This window comes from Berghia stephanieae, chromosome 7 (genome assembly GCF_034508935.2).
Source record: "Berghia stephanieae isolate SIO BIC M18660-M18661 chromosome 7, UCSD_Bste_1.3, whole genome shotgun sequence".
Classification (NCBI taxonomy): domain Eukaryota; kingdom Metazoa; phylum Mollusca; class Gastropoda; order Nudibranchia; family Aeolidiidae; genus Berghia; species Berghia stephanieae.
In genome coordinates, this window is record NC_088366.1 from 47293506 (window position 1) to 47313595 (window position 20090).

Below are 20090 nucleotides of genomic sequence, written 5' to 3' on the forward strand. Positions count from 1 at the left end.
GTTTAACGGAAAGGGGTGTTAACCCTTTGCCAACCCCCAACCTGGAGGACCAGGTGACTCAAAGATGAGGGAATCACACACCATTAGTCGCCTTTTACGACACGATGGCTTGGCGCTGGGCTATTCTTGACCTTCTCAGTTGAGGGACCACGGAGACCACACGGGGTATGAGACTTTTAGGTGATCTCAAACTAAGTACTTTGATAGTGTGCTCTTGGAATCTACATATGTTTCCTATTTGAACAAATTCCCCTTTGTCTTACCTTTTCTTGGGTGCTTTAAGTGTAATTCTAGAACTTTTTACTATCCCATTTTCTTCCTTTTTACTGGCGCTGATATGACCTTAATGTGTTGCAAGCGCCGTAAAATCCTCAAAAACAAAACAAAAAACAATTGTCCTCGCCCTGGCCGGAGTCCTAGCTGGGAGGGAAACAGTCAAATGCATAGTTATTGTTTTGGGAGATTATATTTTTTTCCTTGTAAATCATCTCTCTGTTAGGCACTGTATTGTTTTGTTTACATATTATATATGATTTGTAAACATTTGAGCGTATCCCTCTTAGTTTGGACCTGTGCTTGTGTCTGGATGAGACTGTTAGGTGATATCAAACTAAGTACTTTGATAGTGTGCTCTTGTTTTTTTTTTTTGTTTTTTTTAAAAAGGGTTTTACGGCGCTTGCAACACATTAAGGTCATATCAGCGCCAGTAAAAAGGAAGAAAATGGGACAGCAAAAAGTTCTAGAATTACAATTAAAGCACAAAAGAAAAGGTGAGACAAAGGGGAATTGGTTCAAATAGGGAACAGATGTAGATTCCAAGAGCACACCGTCAAAGTACTTAGTTTGAGATCACCTAAAAGTCTCATCCAGACACAAGCACAGGTCCCAACTAAGAGGAATACACTCAAATGTTTACAAATCATAATATAATATAATATGTAAACTAAACATAATACAATGCAAAACAGAGAGATGATTTACAAGGAAAAAAATATCATCTCCCTATAACTGTACATTCGACTGTTTCACCCCCCCCCCCCCCCCCCCCAGTCAGGGCCAGGACAAAACCAAGTAATCTCATTCCAAGACAACGACAGGAAACAATTGGAAAATGGGTTGGGGGGATAGAAGACATAGTATGTACCTCCCTGCCCACTATGGGAGGTCAGGATCCCCACCCAGAGTGTGCTCTTGGAATCTATAACTGTTTCCTATTTGAATAAATTCCCCTTTGTCTTACCTTTTCTTGGGTGCTTTAATTGTAATTCTAAAACTTTTTACTTTCCCATTTTCTTCCTTTTTACTGGCGCTGATATGACCTTAATGTGTTGCAAGAGCCTTAAAACCCTCAAAAACAAAACAAACAAACATGTTTTTGTTTGTTCATTTCCAAGGTTTCTTGTAGGTGAGATATGATGCTCCCACTCATTTTGAGATGAAAGTGAGTAGGGAAGTGTCAAAAGACAATAAAAAAAATAATTCGCGGCGGATATGGGGGGGGGGGGGGGGGGTTGAACCCGCGACCTTACTGGTACGACAGCTCCGCCTGGTCCTAATTTTTTTAAATTCTCTATTACCTTCTGGCACTTTCCTACTCACTTCATCTCTTGTTGTTACCAACATAAGTGCCTGCTCACCTCACTTTTCTGAAGTAAAAAATTCCACTCATTTTCAGAGGTTGGTTTTTTTTTTTTTTTTTTTTAAATCATTTGGCATCTCTGTAGATATAAATATAAGTCTATTACACATTTCATCATTGTCTCTATTGAACGGTGCCTTGTGGTGTCATCACACATCGTGTACGTTAGATTGCGGCCATTATTAGAAAGGAAATCAATTTATCACACTGACACTGACACAACTTTAGTGCAACAACAATCTTGACTTAAACTTAAAGTAGTTAGAGGAATTTATGATCTTTAGTTTTCCACACCAAAAGACACTTGTTGAATATCTTGTATAAATCTGTTGATTTGATTCCCTCTTGAATATGTGATCCGCTGCCGTTAACTAGTGCGGCTATGTGGTCTTGTGGTCTCGGAAAAGGCTCTTTACACACATCCTCTCACCGTACTCGGGGTGTAAAATGAGTACCTGGCCGTTAACAGCGTTGTCTCTGTCCGAAAAAGAAATTTAATATCGCCTAACAGGCACCTGTCCCGTCCTAAATGTTAAGTGTTGCTGTTGGCCAGGGACCCATTGTAAAGCGCTTTGAGCACGTTTAGTTGATATTGCGCTATATATAAAAGCTCAATTTTTTATTATTAAAAAAAACCAAACTAGCATTGTAAAATAAGTGACCAAGGCCGGTTGGGCTAAGACCAGCCCCCCAAATGTGGGGTTCCTGACATCCCATAGTGGGCAGGGAGGTACCTACTTACTGTGTTTTCTATCCCCCCATTTCTGTTTTCCAGCTTGCTTTCTGTCTTTGTTTACTTGGTTTTGTATAAATCTGTTGTTCTGACTCGCTCGCTCTTCGATATGTGATCCGCTGCATTTAACTAGTAGTACTGTAGAATGGAGTGACTTAGGCCGGTTGGACTAAGACCACCCCCCCCCCCCCCCGATCAAAAATTATTAGAACAAATATGGTAATATGTACATCGTTTGATAGATTTCACCCTTAACCACCCCTGCGATGGTTCACTACGTTGTCGTCGTGCAGGGGCTTTCCACTAAGAGTGATCCACAACCAGCATCCAAACTTCGATATTGTCTCTGACTCATCGTACTCCCGGATCCACAACTCCACTTCAATGAATAGCACAAGAAATGATTATCATACTGGCTCGGACGTCGCTCAGGATAAAAAGGTCCGCAACCCATCTCAGAGCCAAGCTGGCTCTCACATTAATATTGGCCCGACAACAAACCTTCTCTCCCTGAATGTTGAAGGACTCTCTATGGCCAATGTGAATATCTCGCAAAATTATTATCAACAAATAACATTGATATACTCTTTCTACAAGAAACGCATGTAGGAAGCAAAAGTAAAAGTAACCCATCAAGATTTTGTATTCCAAACTATTCGCTTGTTGATATAATATACCATGAACAATATGGAACAATGGTGTTCTCTAAATATCCACACCTAACCACCGTAATACATTCGTCCAAAACTGAAAACAATATTCATCAAACCATTGTGAAATTTGGGGAAACTTCTTTGATTAACTAACATCTACAAATCACCTCAAGAAAATTGGTCGTCTCCTGCACTTCCCAAAATATATCACCCCACTGTAATCACCGGAGATTTTAATAGCCACGACTCAGATTGGGGTTACAATACAAAACAAACAACAATGCAGGCGAACAATTAAGCACCTGGGCTTCACAAAACAATGCCCATCTTCTTTTCGACCCCAGGGAAAAGGGTACCTTTTTCTCCGCCAGATGGCAAAAAGACTACTCAACGGACTTAACGTTCGTCTCTATGGATGATAACGATAACCCCCTCCATTCAAATCGTGAAATCTTACCCCACTTTCCTAAAAGTCAACACAGACCAGTCCTCATCACCATTGGTCTTATCATTCCATTAACTCCTTCGCTACCAAAACCCGGGTGGAACTTTCAAAACGGAGTGACTATTCGTCAGTACTGACCCCCAGACGCTAGCATCTGGGGGTCAGTACTGACGAACAGGCACCAGCGTCTGGGGGTCAGCACTGACTAATAGGTACTGGTACGTATCTATTGGTCAGTTCTGGCGCCTGTACTGACGGTGCCAAAATTATGGAAAAATACCATTTTTTGAAATAACTTGTTCTACGACAAATAAATCCGCATTTCCTGTCCCATACTAGTCGCAAGGAAGTCCCTTGGTTTCACCTTTTTTTATCGGTTTACGTGAGATTTGTTTAATAAATTTATCAATTAATTAAACAAATTATGATATTGTTCAATCCTGAGAAAAATACCAAATTTGATGTTGAAACGCCAAACTGGCAACCTTATATTTCGGTTCCTCCAACGCGCATGCTCACTGATGCGTGACGTCAGAACTGAAAGTGAAGCTCTTACATTGTCTCGTCTTTTTTCATTCCGTCATTTGAAATTCGGCTTGCTCGCATCTCACTGAGACAGGAGAAAGCTACAAATTATGGAACTCGCTGTCGGCAACAAATTTGCCTCCTTGAAGGCTTTAACTGATGCCATATATAAATCTCGTGTTTATGAGGGGACACAATGATTGTGAAATGGTCATGCTACAATGGATGCTGTTTTTGTTTTCAATCAATCAAATCAACGCGTAGCCTTAATTAACTTATTGATGGAACGAAATTGACGCCACTCTTGTTTATTGGGTACTACTCACAAAATTTTCTCAATCTCAATCAGACTATAACACATGGTTTTTGTGTGTTGGTACGGCTTGCGGATGTTGTGAGCACTTTACCTCGACGCACACCATCAATATAGTCTGACGGTAGGACTGCGATGACGTTTAAGCGATGAATGATAAAGTGGCAGAGATGAAATATATGAAGACGTGGAAACGCCATCGCATTAATTCAATCAATCCTAATACGAATATGAAGCGCCTAGGCATCATCCGCAGTACAGCGCCGCAAGTCGAGCTAGGGCGAGGTGACTTGCTCAAGGCCACACAGCGCAGCGGCGGGTGATCGAACTCGGTACCTTTCGGGTACGAAGCAAAGACCGTAGCGCTGAGCCACGCTGCCCCCCCCCCCCCCCCCCCAAATGGAATTATCTATTCGTTATCAGGTTTCTCCTCCTTTCCGTTATTATTATTATTATTTTTTTTTTTTTGCATGACAAAAAACAAAAACAAAACAAATACATTATTTTAAAAACCTCATCAATAGATTGGACAAAGTATTATAAAAGAATCGTAACAAGAAATATTATATTATAACACGTTTCCTCTATTTTTCTTTAATTTAAGCAATAACGAAAATATACGAAAAAAAAAGAAAAACAAAAACACATACACACAAAGACAACATAAAATAAAAAAAGAATCGTATGGTGGCTTGAAACAACGACAGTCATACCGTTGCCCCAATGGCATCTAACCGTAGCCATCGTTATGTTATACACCTGATACTGAAATCCAAAAGGACCGACAGTTTGACGTCATTATTTGGTTTTTGCACCGGTTCGTGAGTTGTTAGTAGAGCTCAAGGAAACAAGTTATTTCGTTGGTTGAACTACTGAATACGACTCACGATTTGTTTTCTTTTATGGCAAAAGACTGGCAGTTTGACGTCATTTTTTGGTAAGTATCAGGCCATAACTTTACGAAGGCCACGATCTAACGCGTTAGACATCAAATTTATCTAAGTGACCAAGTGTTGCTTAGTGTCATCGGATAAGTTGGCCTTGAAAGCCTGGGATTTTAATTGTTTTTTTTTTTTTGTTTTTTTTTCTTTAGGAAGTGACGAATAAGTTGAATAAGTGCGAAGAGGTCTTTGTCTGCACTGACGAACAGGCTCGATGTTCGTCAGTGCTGATTAATGGCGGACGGTGGCAGAGACCGAAGAGAGGCTGTCTGTGGGCGGCGGCACCTGTTGTTCAATACTGACCAATAACACCAGGTTATTGGTCAGTGCTGACCCCCAGGCGCTGGCGCCTGTTCGTCAGCACTGACACGCAGGCACTAGCGTCTGGGGGTCAGTACTGACCAATAGCCCTAGCCCTTTCAAAAAGCTAAATGGAACGAATACACTGAGTATATAGAAAAAGTATGTGTAAGAATACCACCAAAAACAATCGAGTTTTAAAAGATTCACTAAATTGATACTCTTCTTCTTCTAGGTTCCATGCCTGGTCCAGGCTTCGGATACTGCATGAATTATCTCTCTCCATTCCTCCCTGTCTCTTGCTTTTTCAAACAGCTCTTGGATTGTTAGGTTGGTGAAGCCCTTCAGTTGGTCTATGAGTGTTTTTCTTTGTCTCCCCCGGGCGCGTTTACCAGGTATTTTTCCACAACTTGCCAGGTATTCATTCTTATCTTTCCTTACTATGTGTCCGAAAAAGGATAGTTGTCGATCCACTATTAAGGGCATTAGTTTCCTTTGTTGGTATGTTTGTTTTAGCACTTCTTCGTTCGTTTTGTGTGCAGTATACGATATTCTCTGCATCCTTCTCAAGCACCACATTTCAAAAGCTTCAATGTTCTTTTGTGTTTCTGCATTTGTAGTCCAGCTTTCGCATCCGTATAACAAGATTGGCCACACGTAGCACTTCAAGACTCGGAATCTAATCCCGAACGACATCTGTTTGTTTTTCAAAATGTTTCCCAGGTCCATGAAGGCCTGTTTGGCTTGAGTTATTCTTGCTCGTATGTCTCGGTTACATCTTCCATCTGTTGTCACTATTGAACCTAGGTATTTAAAACTTTCTACGTTGGTAAGTTGCTCGCCGTGAATCGTTATATTGCAGGTGTTGTTGTTTTCGGGGTTTTTCTGTATTACCATGCATTCCGTTTTGGTGATATTCACTTCCATTCCCTTGGCTTCACTATCTACTACCACTTTGTCAACAATCTTTTGAAGTTGGATTTCTGATGTTGCAATGAGTACCGTATCGTCTGCGTATCTTATATTATTTATGTTGTGACCTCCTACTTTTATTCCCTCCATATTATTTATGCCCCTCATGATTGTTTCTTGGTATAGATTAAACAGATCTGGTGAGGAAAACACACCCTTGACGGACTCCTTTCTTAATAGGAATGGAATTTCCTGTAGAGTTTCCGATTTTGATAGATGCCTGCTGGGTGTAGTATAATGTTTGCATGAGTCTGAGGTCTTTCTCATCAGCGCCAATGGAGTGCAGTTGTTTTAGTATTTTTTCGTGGCGTACTCTATCAAAAGCTTTTTTGTAGTCGACAAAACAGAGGTATAGTGGGGTCTGAACCTGTATAGCTCTTTCACTTAAAACACGGAGGAGGTATATTGCGTTCCTTTTCCCTCTGTCAGGTTGGAATCCATATTGTTCTTCTGCGATTTCGGGGTTAATCTTATTCCTTAGCCTGTTGATAATTATACGCAACAGTATTTTGTTGATGTGGCTTATTAAACTTATAGTTCTAAAATTTTCGCATCTGACAGCACCTTTCTTTGGTATTGCTATGAAAATAGAGTTACAGAGATCTTCTGGAATTTTCCCAGTATTGTATATATTGTTGAATAATATGTGAAGTTCATCAATTGCTAGATCTCCTAGGCTTTTTAATACCTCTACAGATATTTCATCAGGGCCTGTTGCTTTACCATCCCTCATTCGTTCCATGGCATGTTCAATTTCACTTTGGTCCGCTTAATGGTTCTTTGAATTTCAGTGGTGGTTCATTTCTATTTGGATCATTGTACAGTTCGCCTATGTATTCTACCCATCGGCTTTCTATATGTTGTTCTTCAAATAGCAGTTCCCCTTGTTTGTTTTGGATACAACTTCCTGCTGCTTTGCTTTTCCTTTTCCCTGATAGTTCTTTTATTCTTTGGTGATCTTGTTGGGGGTTGGGTTTGTATTCTCTTTCGATTTCGCAGCATTTCCAGTCTAGATAGTTCTCATGTGCCTCGATGCATTTGGATTTAATGTGGTTGTTCAATGTTTGGTATTCTGCAGACCCTCTGTTGCATTTTCGTCTTTCTTCAAATAGGTTTAGAATTTCATTTGTCATCCATTCCTTTTTGCTGTTTATTTGAGCTATTGGTAAATGCTTTTCTGCAGTTGCTTTGACACACTTTTGGAATATATCAAATTGTTTTTCACATTTTTCGTTATCAGGTTCACTTTGGCTTTGTATCATGAGTGCATTTTCAAATTCTTCTCTCATTTTTGTTTGTATGCCATTGTCTTTGCATAACCTGTAATCCCTCTTTATTCTACCAGCTGTTCTCTGAATAGCTTTAAACTTTATCCTTACTGTACAAACAACTGGGACATGGTCACTGTCTACATCGGCGCCTGGATAGGTTTTGCAATTTAATATGCCATTTCTGAATCTTGATGATACTGCTATAAAGTCTATCTGGTTCCTTGCTCTGTCCCCTGGTGATTGCCATGTCCAGGTTCTTCTTGGGTGTTGTTGAAACCAGGTGTTTGAAATCATTAATTTATTTGTTCTACACCAATCTGCCCAGATGTTTCCTCGTTCATTTCTGTCTCCGAGTCCATGTGGTCCGATTATGTCACCATCTCTGCCTCTGCTAATCTTAGCATTTAGGTCCCCCATTACCATAAGGACTTCTTGTGATTTACACATTCGTTTTGCTTTGTCTAGTGAATGGTAAAACTCTGTCATATCTGCATCTGTCGCCTCTTCTGTTGGTGCATAAACTTGAATAATATTGGTGTCAACTACAGGTCCTCTTAGCTTAACCAGCAAAACTCTGTCTGAGATTGCTACGTGCCCTTTGTAAAATTTGGTTGATTTTTGGTCTAAGATCATCCCTACTCCTTTTTGGAAAGAGGTTCCACCACTCCATATGATCTTATATGTCGTGTTGTTTTCTTGTTTTGACATGGTTCCCTGCTCTTTCCATCTCATCTCTGCCAGGCCAAGAATATTTATTTGGAGCCGTTTCATTTCTTTTAGAATGTTGTTTAGTTTTCCTTTTTGGGCACAGGTCCTGAACATTCCATGTCCCAATTTTGGTTTTGTCACATTTGTTAAATTTATTTCGCCTAGTAATTGGCTGACGGTTCGGTGTGACCTGACGAACATCACGCTCCCAACCGAGCGAGGCAGCAGTCTTCCGTGAAAACATGCTCCCCTTTACGCTGTCACCGTTTAACCGTTTAAATTGATACTAACAAGTGCTAAAAAATATATCCCACGTGGTCATCGGTCTACATATATCCCATGTTGGTCTGACACTAGCCAAGCACTCCTTGAAAAATATGAAGAAACACATGATCCTGACACTGCTGACGCGCTCCTCCAATCACTCCAAGAAGGGAGATGCAACAAATGGAAAGAAAAAATAGAATCACTTAATATTAAACAGTCCAGTAGACAAGCGTGGAACCTACTTAAAAAACTTGATCCAGACAAACACCCTAAAACTACCCAAGCACCTCCAATCAACGTTGAAACAATTGCCAAACAAATCAAACAGCGAAGTGTATACAAATCAAAACATACTTTTGAAAAAGAAATTAGGCGAGATTACCAACGACAATACAAATCTTGCCTCGAAACAGGCTTCTCAGCCATACCCGTCAACAATCAGGAGATCAAAACTGCCATCAAACAAATGAAAACTGGGAAAGCGGCTGGAGTAGACGGAATTTTTCCAGACATGATAAGGTATCTGGGCCCTAAAGCTACTTCTTGGTTAGCATCTTCATTCTCAGATGTAATAAACACCTCGAAATACCCTCAAACCTGGAAAGAAGCAAAAATATTAGCAATCCTGAAGCCTAGTAAGCCCCCCAATGACCCCTCCAGCTACCGTCCCATATCTTTATTATGCTGCTTCTTTAACTCCTCGAACGCATAATACTAATACTAACAAAAATAATGCCCTATCTCGACCCATTTATCCCCATTGAACAGGCAGGTTTTAGATCTGGACGTGACACCACAGAACAAGCCTTAACTCTAACAACATTTATAGAAGCTGGCTACGAAAGAAAACTAAAAACGGGAGCTGTTTTTATTGATCTGTCAGCTGCTTACGACACCGTGTGGCATGATGGTCTAATGCACAAACTCTCTAAATACATAACCTGCAGAACAACCCTCAAACTATTGAACAAAATGTCAGGAACAAGAACCTACCATGTTTGTGTAGGAAATAGGACCAGTAAGAAAAGAACAATAAAAAACGGCGTACCTCAAGGATCTGTACTCGCCCCTACGCTGTTCAACATGTACATACATGATATGCCAAAGACTGGCTCCCTGAAATTAGGTTACGCAGATGACTTTGCATTGGCTCATCAATCTACAAATATAAAAAAAATATCAAATCAACTTTGGCACACGATACCATCCAACTCCAATCTTTCTTTGAAAAATGGTATCTAAAAATGAATACTACAAAGACAATGAGCACGCTTTTCCATCTCGATAATCACAAGGCAAACCAAAAACTCGCCATAAACGTTAAAAATTCCATTCTCCCATACGACCCAAATCCTAAGTACCTTGGAGTGACTTTAGATCGAACACTCTCATACAAACATCTAGAAAATACAGCCAATAAATTACGTAAACGAATCGTAAGAAAAATTGCTGGAACATCTTGGGGTGCAACTCCGTCAGTTCTAAGGACATCATCACTTGCTCTCTTGTACAGTGTCGCAGAGTATTGTGCTCCAGTATGGTCCAGATCCTCTCACACACACAAAATAGACACTCTACTAAACGACACAATGAGAACCGTCCCAGGCACCCTCAAATCAACACCAACCCCATGGCTCCCTGTTATGAGCGCAATCGCCCCACCTCACCTACGTCGAGAATCAGCAGTCTGGATAATACCTCAATTCTGACTCCACTCAAAGAAATAATAGAGTCGGCCCCTAAAACAGCTCGCCTCAAATCAAGGAAACCCTATTACAATACCAGAAATGACAATTTCGACCTAGAGGAGGCCTGGCGAGAGGAATGGAAACAAAAACCACCAAAGGCTAGTGAAATTATTGAAGAACCAACGAACATACCACTGCCTGGTTTCCATACTCTTACCAGAAAGAATGGTCAACATGCAACAGAATAAGATCTGGGCATGGTAGAACAGCCTCAGACGTGCATCGATGGGGTTATGCATCATCTCCAAAATGCCCAGCATGCGATGACCCTTGCCAAGACATGGACCACATCATTTTGAAGCACCCCCATGCGGCTACCAAATGGTTCATGAGGCGGACAGTGCTTTCGCGGATTGGGTGAAGCGAAACAACGTAGAGTTGTAGCCATACGAAACTACTACTACCCTTAACCAACTTCAGAATAAAAACACAACGGATTGGTTTTTCAACGTCAATAGAGATGTTTTAAAAAGTGGCTTAAAAGACTTTTGTCAACAAAACAAATAAACATGAAAAATTGGAAACAAAATGTAGAGTGAATTGTTGCACTTACATCCTTATTCCTGGAAGATTGGAATATGAATAAAACCACATAGATACACGAAATCATATTCAAAATAAAGACAAAATAAAAAGATCTTTTATTTGACATACGTTTTATTGAAATGTGTCGTTGGTTCCTTTGAAATTGAAGTTGGGTACGTTTCACTTTCACCGCTGTCGGCAAATCGTCACTGGATTTGGATTATTATAGTACATGAACATGTTTATCGTTTGAGCGAAGCAAATGTGAAAGTTAACGTTTTTAAAAAAATCAGAAATTACATACAAAATGCTCTCTCTCTCTCTCTCTCTCTCTCTCTCTCTCTCTCTCTCTCTCTCTCTCTCTCTCTCTCTCTCTCTCTCTCTCTCCTTTTTTTTAAATTTAAAAAGCTGTTTTAGAAATGACACTCGCCTTGGCAAAAACTCTCAAACTTGGGACTTTGCTCCCAGGTTTGAGGGTTTTTACCAAGATGATGGTTATTTAAGTATATCAATATTATATTTGAAGGACAAGTTTTTCTGGCCTGATTTTGATATTGATCGGTTTAAATAACTCTCATCTTGGCAAAAATTCTCAAACACTGGTCTTCGAAAGTGAACTGGTTAATTTAACTTTCATCATCAGGCTGACCCAGACATAATAAATAGACTGGTTTGATGCAATGACCACAACTATGACTACTATAATGAAATGCCGTGGAATGGAGAGACTAAGGTCAGTTGGGATTGGGGAAGCGTGGCTCAGAAAGGTACGTACCGAGTTCGAATAACCGCTGCCATGCGTGGCCTTCAGCAAGTCACCTCGCCCTTGCTCTATTTGCGGCTGTCGCCTGGGTTATTCCAGTCTTCCATTGGAATAGACATTAATGACAAATTTCCCCTATGGGATGAAGAAATGGAGTTTCATTTATTTATTAAAATTATTAATGTACACCATTTCCCTACACTTAAAAAAAACCATCGGACATTGGACATGTCATTTCAATGTCAATGTAAAGATAAATCATATAAAGATGTTAAAAAGTGGCCTTTAACATAGTATTTATCACCAATCATTATCATCTTCCTCTTCATTATATCATCGTCAATCAATCATCATCATCATCAAATATTGCAATCGTCGTCATCATCTTCCTATCATTTCAAAATCTATCAAAGAGGCATCAAAACTAATAAACCATCCTCTTGATGGAGTAGAAAGAATTCATGGAAAAGCAATAGAAAGGAAAGCATTCTCAATTACCAACAATAAAAAACATATTTTATACCATGAATTTAGTCTTTTACCATCTGGGAGAAGGTTTTGTCAGATTAAATGTAGAACTAACAAGTATAAATCAACGTTCGTTCCATCAGCAATAAAAATTTTGAATATTTCATATGGTACAGAAAAACCAAGGATTGATTCGTTGACTGGTTAACTAATTAATTTATTTAATGTAAGATTAACTGACCAATTGATAATGATGATAGTTTTTGGTTTCGAATTGCCACAATCGTAACAAATTGAAAACGAAATGAATATGTTTATGTTGTGTATATCGCACGTGTGAAAGAAAGAGAGTGAAGAAGAGAGAGAGAGAGAGAGAGAGAGGAGAGAGAGAGAGAGAGAGAGAGAGAGAGAGAGAGAGAGAGAGAGAGAGAGAGAGAGAGAGAGAGAGAGAGGAAAATAAGTAGGAGTGAAATATCTGTTCAATGTTACAGTTATCGTTTAACGTTATAACAAGTGTAACTAAATGACAAATTGCCATATTTATGGACAATAAAGATCTATTATTATTATTATTATTATTATTATTATTATTATTATTATTATTATTATTATTATTATCATCAGTATCATAATCATCATCGTCATCATCATCAATTATTACACTGGTCATCATAATAATAATTATCGTCATCATTATCATTATCAATCATTACATCATCATCAATCATCATCATCAGAATCTCCACCAACAGCATCGCCAAGAGAACCTAGACAATCCCCAAAGGCCTCGCCGGCATCACTGAAGCGACCGTCATTTCTACAACAAGCACAGATAAAACACACAATAGCCAAAATCAGGGCTAACACCGACAATACCACGATGGCAATGAGAGCACCTTTAGGCAAAACTTCATCATCGCCGTCATCATCATCATCTGATGGAGATTGCGTCGACGACGATAAAGAGGAAGATGATTCTGTGTTGTTGTTGGCAGCGCCTGCTGTTGCTGACGTTGAATTTTGTGTAGATTGAGCACACGCTGTTGTTATCAAAGTTGTGATAATCATTGCTATTAAAAACAAAATTGTTGTTGCTGTAACTGAAATTGAAAGCGAAAAGGGTTTGTTGCCTTTTCTACTGGGACAACGGTTTTCAGTCGCCATGATGGCTGTCGTTATTTTTGCAGAGATTGTCATATTTTACACGAAGACAAATACACGGACCAAAAAGGTCCACTCGTGCTATAAATCGATGTCTATAAATAGAAATAGAATGGGTACAAAGTCGTAATGTCGAAGCAATTGTTTATTAGAAGCTTTTTCCTATTGTTCGACAACAATGTTTTGGGTTTTTGTTGTTGTTTTTTTGTTTGTTTTGTTTTGGATTTTTCTTTAGGTTGGGGAAGGGGGTTGGTTCGACGGTTGTTGTATTTATTTCTATTTTTCTTTCTTGCTTTGTCTGGCACTTTTCACTTTCATACACACTTGTTCAGATTTATTAAAGTCGACATTTACGAGCTTTATCAGTCAGTAACAGTAACATAACAATGCTGTCTGTGGTTGTAGATGTAGACAGCGAAACTTTCTGTAATTTCTTCATGGACACCAAATTTACCGATAGAATTTAAAGAACCGAATAAGTTGATGTGTCTTGGATTTCTTTTGCCTTGTTATGCAGATTAACTTGGATCGGATCGTCTGGTGTTGAGGGGATGCGGGATGGCAATGGTTCGAATGGAATACCATTGGAGATAGCCTTGTCTGAAAAACAATGGGGAAAAAATAGACTGAAAGGTTGTATGGGCGTTTTTGATTACCTGACCTGTCAACCCTCCCGATTTTATCGTGGGAATCCCGACTTCTGGTCTCTTTCCCTGATTCCCCTAATTTCAAGCTATTTTCTTTGATTTTTATTATTTCATTTCTCCAGAAAGATCATCTATATCATTATCATTGTCAACAATAGAAATATCATCATCATCATCGCGGTCGTAATCATCATCATCATTATCCAGATCATTTATCATTATCAACAATGGAAACGCCATTATCATCATCATCATCATCATCATCATCATCCTAATCATCACCACCAATACCACTCATATAACAAAATCATTTTAAATCCCTACCGTCTGACACTTCCCCGAAAAATACTCACAAAACATAGAAATTGAAGAATGAGATGGACAGCAGGGAACTCGGCATAACGTCAAAACTCATGACGTCAACTTCTACTTAATGTCAACACCTCTTGTTGAACCCCAAATTTATGTTCTATATCTAATTGTGTTCCATTGATAATGAGCATGTGTGAAGGTGTGTCATAAATTTCATGTTTTGGTTGGTCAAAAATCTACTGGTTAATAGCACTACCAATGGGATCCTTAATTCTGTACTACTTACGGCAATAGGCTTCAACAGTAATGACGTCACTTCCCTCGTAATGACGCATAGGAACTTAGTTACTGGCTCTAAACTATCGGAACAATGGCGGACGCCCTTATGAAATATTTCTCCGACGAGCATAAAAGTGTATCCAGAGGAGAAAAACATTATAAATATGATCATGTTTTGACTTTTATACAGTCTGATCACATGACACGTGAAAAAGTTCTAGCCAGCATGAAGAATAAAAAGTACCGATTATCCTTGTTTAGAACCAAGCTGCTCGCCGTTGCTGGGCGACGTGACATCAGACTATTGAATCCTATTCAATTTTCGAATTCTTTCGGTGATCATCGCATTGTACATATTTTGTAAAGTAACTTTCGGGGAAGTGGGGTTATAAGTATAAGTAAGGCATTCGTCCTTCAAATATCCATCAATTTTAATGGCCCTCATCTTGGCAAAAATTCTCAAACTTACCTCGCGAGGTTTTCCTTTATTTCCGTCACTTTTTAGTCTGAACGTAGCCATCGTGAACTTATAGCATGACACTGACCAAAATTTGACGTCAAAAGACTAGTCTTTGGCCACAACAGAAAACAAATCGCGAGTTGTATTCAGTATTTCACCAATGGGGTCACTTGTTTCCTTGAGCACTACTAACGACAACTAACTAGACGCTGCATAAGCATAAATAATGACGTCAAAATAAAAGTGCTAGTGTATCAGGCCGTAGTCATCATTAACTTATAGTCTGACACTTATTTAAAAAATGACGTCAAGAGACAAGTCTTTGGCCACAAAAGGAAACAAATCGTGAGTTGTTTTCAATAGTTCAACCAATAAAATAACTTGTGTCCCTTGTTGAGGTTATGTTATGGCAGCCCAATAATAATCAATGAAAGATGATAACACAGAAGTGACGATTTAATTCGAGTTTATTAAATAAAACTCATGGTTATTTTCATCTGTCTAACATGGACAGGAAAAAGGCAAAAAGGAAGTGAAAGTAGAATCTATTAATCGGTACATAAACAAAATATTCGTATAATGATAAATTCGCTCTATTATTCATGGTAATTAATCAATGATGGGATCATACTCAACACCCTCCCATGATCTCAGCATTGTGAGCATTGAGTGAATATCTAAATTCTTGAGCTGCTGGTTCAACAGGACCAGCTAGATCTAAGTGCACAAGTTCTAGGGGCCTTTTTGCCCTGGTATCAGGTTGTCTATTTCGATTATCACACATTTTACCTAAAATGCAAGTTTCACAATCTAGGTTTGGGGATTTATCTCCAGAGATTTTCATTCCATCAACTTTGTTTTCTAAACTTATGATGTCGCGCACATTTGAATGTCCTAAAATACTGTGCCAAACATTGAGGGACTGATTGTTTATTTTTGTTTTCTTCAACATGTTCAGGTAGAATAGATTGTTTCTTTTCTCAATATCAAACGCATGTCCATCCATCTGAACGACTCCTTTGTCTTTTGAAAAATTAACGAATGCACCAGCTTTGGTTGCAGCTGGAATAGAAAATATGTTTTGATCAAACGATGGGATTAAGAGCGCATCTTTTAAAACAATTTCCCTTTTTTGACCTTGCTGATCTTCGAAATACAATTTAGCATCTCCTTGTCCCTGAACAATGTTTTTAGCTTTTGTCCCATCCGCTAGTTGAATGGTATAGGACTCTGGGTTGAACAGCTTGTTAAATCTTATGAACTTTTCACTTTCTTTTACGATATGTGTCGTCGCACCACTGTCAATAAGAATATGATTATTTTCACCACATGATGACTTGCTCAGGTTATTAACGCCGAATGTGAAATGATGATTTTCATAATTAGTATCAGGATCTGTTGTTAGTGACCGTACCGACTGCTGTTTGTTTTCTCGTTTGAATTTGGACCTGCAGTATTTCGTTTCATGTGTATACGAATCACAAAAACTACAAAATTTTGGTTTGTTTGAGTTTGCATGTGGGCGAGGGTTGTTAGGTTGCCACGACTGTGGGCGTGGGTTGTTAGTTTGCCACGACGGTGGGCGTGGGTTGTTATGTTGTTGTCTAGGTTTCTTGAAGCATTCACTGGTATGGTGAGATTTTGTCTTGCAGAATGAACACCAGGTAGAGTGCCTTTGAGGCTGTGGCTCAGCGGCCATTGACATAATTGAAGACGATGTGGTTTTATTATTGTGTAAATTCTCTTGGTCTTCGTAATTTCTGAGAAGAATTTTGAAATCAGCGAAATTTAAATCACTTTCTTTTTGATTTATTACCGCTGTAAACGCTTTGTACTGCGATGGAAGAGCTTTCATGATCATGGCGATCAGAAGACCATCACTTATTATTTCGTTCGCATCGCGTAATTGTGCAGCAATTGTTTCAGCTCTTATCAAAAAATCAGTTAAGGATTCCTTTCCAAGTTGTAAACTAGTAAGCTCAGTATAAAGGGTTATAATTCTTGGTTTACCCTTTGGGAGGTAATGTTCCTTTAGAATTTTCAGGGATTTTCTCCCATCATCGGTTGCGTCTCTCATAATGAGGGACAATGAACGATCATCTAAGCATTGGATGAGCTCCGCGAAGCATTCTGCGTTTTTATCCGTATCTGGAGTTTCTTCATTGATGAAGATGTGGTGTAGACCTTTAAGTCTCATAAGACCTAAGAACTTCAGGTGCCACATTTCGAAGTTTCGTTCATCGCCGTTAAAAATTGGTGTTTTGTAGGCTGCCATTGTCTTATATTTTGTTGACATTCGTTTGTTCGGTTATTTTACGTTCAGTATCCTTGTTCGGTTATTTTACCTTCAGTATCCTGGGCCCATAACCTGTTGAGGTTATGTTATGGCAGCCCAATAATAATCAATGAAAGATGATAACACAGAAGTGACGATTTAATTCGAGTTTATTAAATAAAACTCATGGTGATTTTCATCTGTCTAACATGGACAGGAAAAAGGCAAAAAGGAAGTGAAAGTAGAATCTATTAATCGGTACATAAACAAAATATTCGTATAATGATAAATTCGCTCTATTACTATTATTCATGGTAATTAATCAATGATGGGATCATACTCAACATCCCTAAGCTCTACTAACGATAACTCACTAGAAACTACACAAACCTAAAAAATGACGTCAAACTATCAGTCTTAGAAGGTTCTAGTGTCAGGCTATAAGTTAACAATGGCTACGTTAGGACTCACAAGGACTTATAGTTTGACGTCATGTTCTATGTTTGTGTAGTTTCAAGTGAGTTGTTAGTAGAGCTCAAGGAAACAAGTGATTCCATTGGTTGAACTATTGAATACAACTCACAATTTGTTTTCTCTTGTAGCCAGACTTGTCTTTTGACGTCATTTTTTGGTCAGTGTCAGGCTATAAGTTAACGATGGCTACGATGTCTGACACTGACACTGGGACTTGTGTTATGACGTCATTTTTAGGTCGCCTAGTGAATGTCGTTAGTAATGCTCAAGGAAACAAATTATGATCGCATTGGTTGTTTTATTGAGTACAATTAATAATGTTTGTTTTCTTTTGGTGGTCGTGGCCTCGCATTTTGAAATAAGATTTTAAGGCTACGATCCAAGTCATCAACCGAGAGAGAGAGAGAGAGAGAGAGAGAGAGAGAGAGAGAGAGAGAGAGAGAGAGAGAGAGAGAGAGAGAGAGAGAGAGAGAGAGAGAGAGAGAGAGTGATGATGATGATGATGATGATGACGACGATTGCATTTGTGATGTTGGTGACTATAGTATAGCTTAAAGATAGTATTAGTATGCGCTTGGCTAAGAAGCTCACAATATTGCCATCCGGAAGTATGACGGACCAACACACTATGTATATGTAACCATGAACTTTTATAGTCTGGTTAATACCGTTTAGTGAGAATTACGCATAAACGCGGATGGCAAAAAACAATTACAAAGACCTGAGTGACGTCAACTTCGTTCTATCTTTACATCTATATATATATATATAGTTTTACTTTCATGGCGACATTCTTCACCTGCTGAACTCCGATTAACGTTCCACAAATTCCGCAGTTTTGTCGTTCACAAGGCCTAACAATAAATAAAATCACTTTCCTCAGCTGTGAACAATACTCACAACGTGGTTGCGGATTACTCCGACATAGATCCCATGAAAAACAGCCAAAAACTTGAACTTGTACACAAACGTAGAATTGGTTCAGATTAAATGTCTTCACAACTACACTACAGTGTCCGCTGAATCAGCTATGGTTCACCCCAAACGGTCTTGCTTTGCTGGGCTCTGATCAATCGTAACGTCTTAACCAGTTAACTGCCTAACTCTGACTACTGGAAAGTCACGTATTTAAAACTTTGGCCAGAAAACTCGTCCTTTAAAATATCGATCGATTTAAATGACCCTCATCTTGGCAAAATCTCCCAAACCTCGGACTTAAACAAGACTTCGCGAGGTTCCAGGTTTGGGAGATTTTGACAAGATGAGGGTCATTTAAATCGATAGATATTTGAAGACGAGTTTTCTGGCCACTTTTTTTTTCAGAGTACGGCGGGTTAACTTCATGTAAGATGTTTGTGGCCTTTACACAAACTACAGGGGGGCCACTGGTACACAATTCTGCATTTTCAGCTAAAATAGACAATAAATAACATTTAATTTTGTTGTTTCTTATCGTGCAAGAAAACAATGTAAAACTTTTGTTTTTTTACAAGTCACACTTTTCACCAACAAATTTCTCTCTCTCTCTCTCTCTCTCTCTCTCTCTCTCTCTCTCTCTCTCTCTCTCTCTCTCTCTCTCTCTCTCTCTCTCTCTATCTATCTATCTATCTATATCTCTATCTATCTATCTATCTATCTCTCTCTCTCACACACAGCACGCACACATTTTCACACGATTGTGACCCAACGTCTCAAAACGGTATTATGTCAGGATGAAACTGATGCTAAAAAGGCAAATTAAAACTAAACTGGTCAAAATTATGAATTATTGGTATTTAGCACTCTAACATTACATATGATGTTCATTCTCCACAATAAAGCAAATAAACTCAATGCAAGTCTGATATTTCTGGCCACAAATTCCACTTTCAGCAACTTAATCAACCCGACTTAATACTGTTTTGAGGCGAAATTATATATTATATAATATACAGTACACACACACACACACACACACACACACACACACACACACACACACACACAGGTATGCCCAAAACAAGACGCCAGGTCGTTTCGGTCTGTTGACTTCTAAATGTTGTAAACAAGATAATTTTTATCTGTACAGAGAAGAGGAGAGGAGAAGAGCAGTGACCTGTTACTGTTATTATTGACGCTCTTCTCTTTACATTCATCGGTCGACGACTCTAAAATGTAAATTTGATGAGGAAATCTCATTATATGCAACTTTACTGTAAATTTATATATATA

General features: G+C 38.9%; 2 protein-coding genes and 1 long non-coding RNA gene across 8 annotated transcripts in view; 1 reads left to right on the plus strand and 2 right to left on the minus strand.

Annotated features, from left to right (window-relative positions):
• The window catches only part of LOC144977397 (uncharacterized), a 7285-nt gene extending 3642 nt beyond the window's left edge, over window positions 1-3643 (minus strand). The window contains exon 1 of the long non-coding RNA XR_013646301.1: window positions 3483-3643. This is a non-coding gene — a long non-coding RNA (uncharacterized LOC144977397). The remainder of the gene's footprint in view (window positions 1-3482) is intronic.
• Window positions 1-20090, plus strand: part of LOC144977395 (uncharacterized) — a 33395-nt gene that overhangs the window by 8656 nt on the left and 4649 nt on the right. The window contains exons 3-4 of one of the 4 annotated variants that reach the window (XR_013646300.1): window positions 11684-11773; window positions 13009-13147. Coding sequence is in view for 3 of the 4 variants with exons in the window: in XM_078922565.1 (XP_078778691.1) it covers window positions 11750-11773 (24 nt within the window). In the remaining variant the exon portion in view is untranslated. The other 3 variants (XM_078922565.1, XM_078922567.1, XM_078922566.1) reach the window with 3 other exon arrangements.
• LOC144977394 (uncharacterized) lies at window positions 12730-19423 on the minus strand. Of its 3 annotated transcripts, none has more exons than XM_078922562.1 (2): window positions 18780-19423; window positions 12730-14032 (listed from the first exon to the last, which is right to left on the minus strand). In XM_078922562.1, exon 2 carries the CDS (start codon window positions 13466-13468, stop codon window positions 12992-12994), a length of 477 nt encoding a protein of 158 aa, XP_078778688.1. In that variant the 5' UTR covers window positions 13469-14032; window positions 18780-19423; the 3' UTR covers window positions 12730-12991. The 3 variants fall into 3 exon arrangements, with proteins under 3 accessions (XP_078778688.1, XP_078778690.1, XP_078778689.1); XM_078922564.1 differs by having other exon boundaries at window positions 18679-19423; XM_078922563.1 differs by lacking the exon at window positions 18780-19423 and adding an exon at window positions 17476-17725.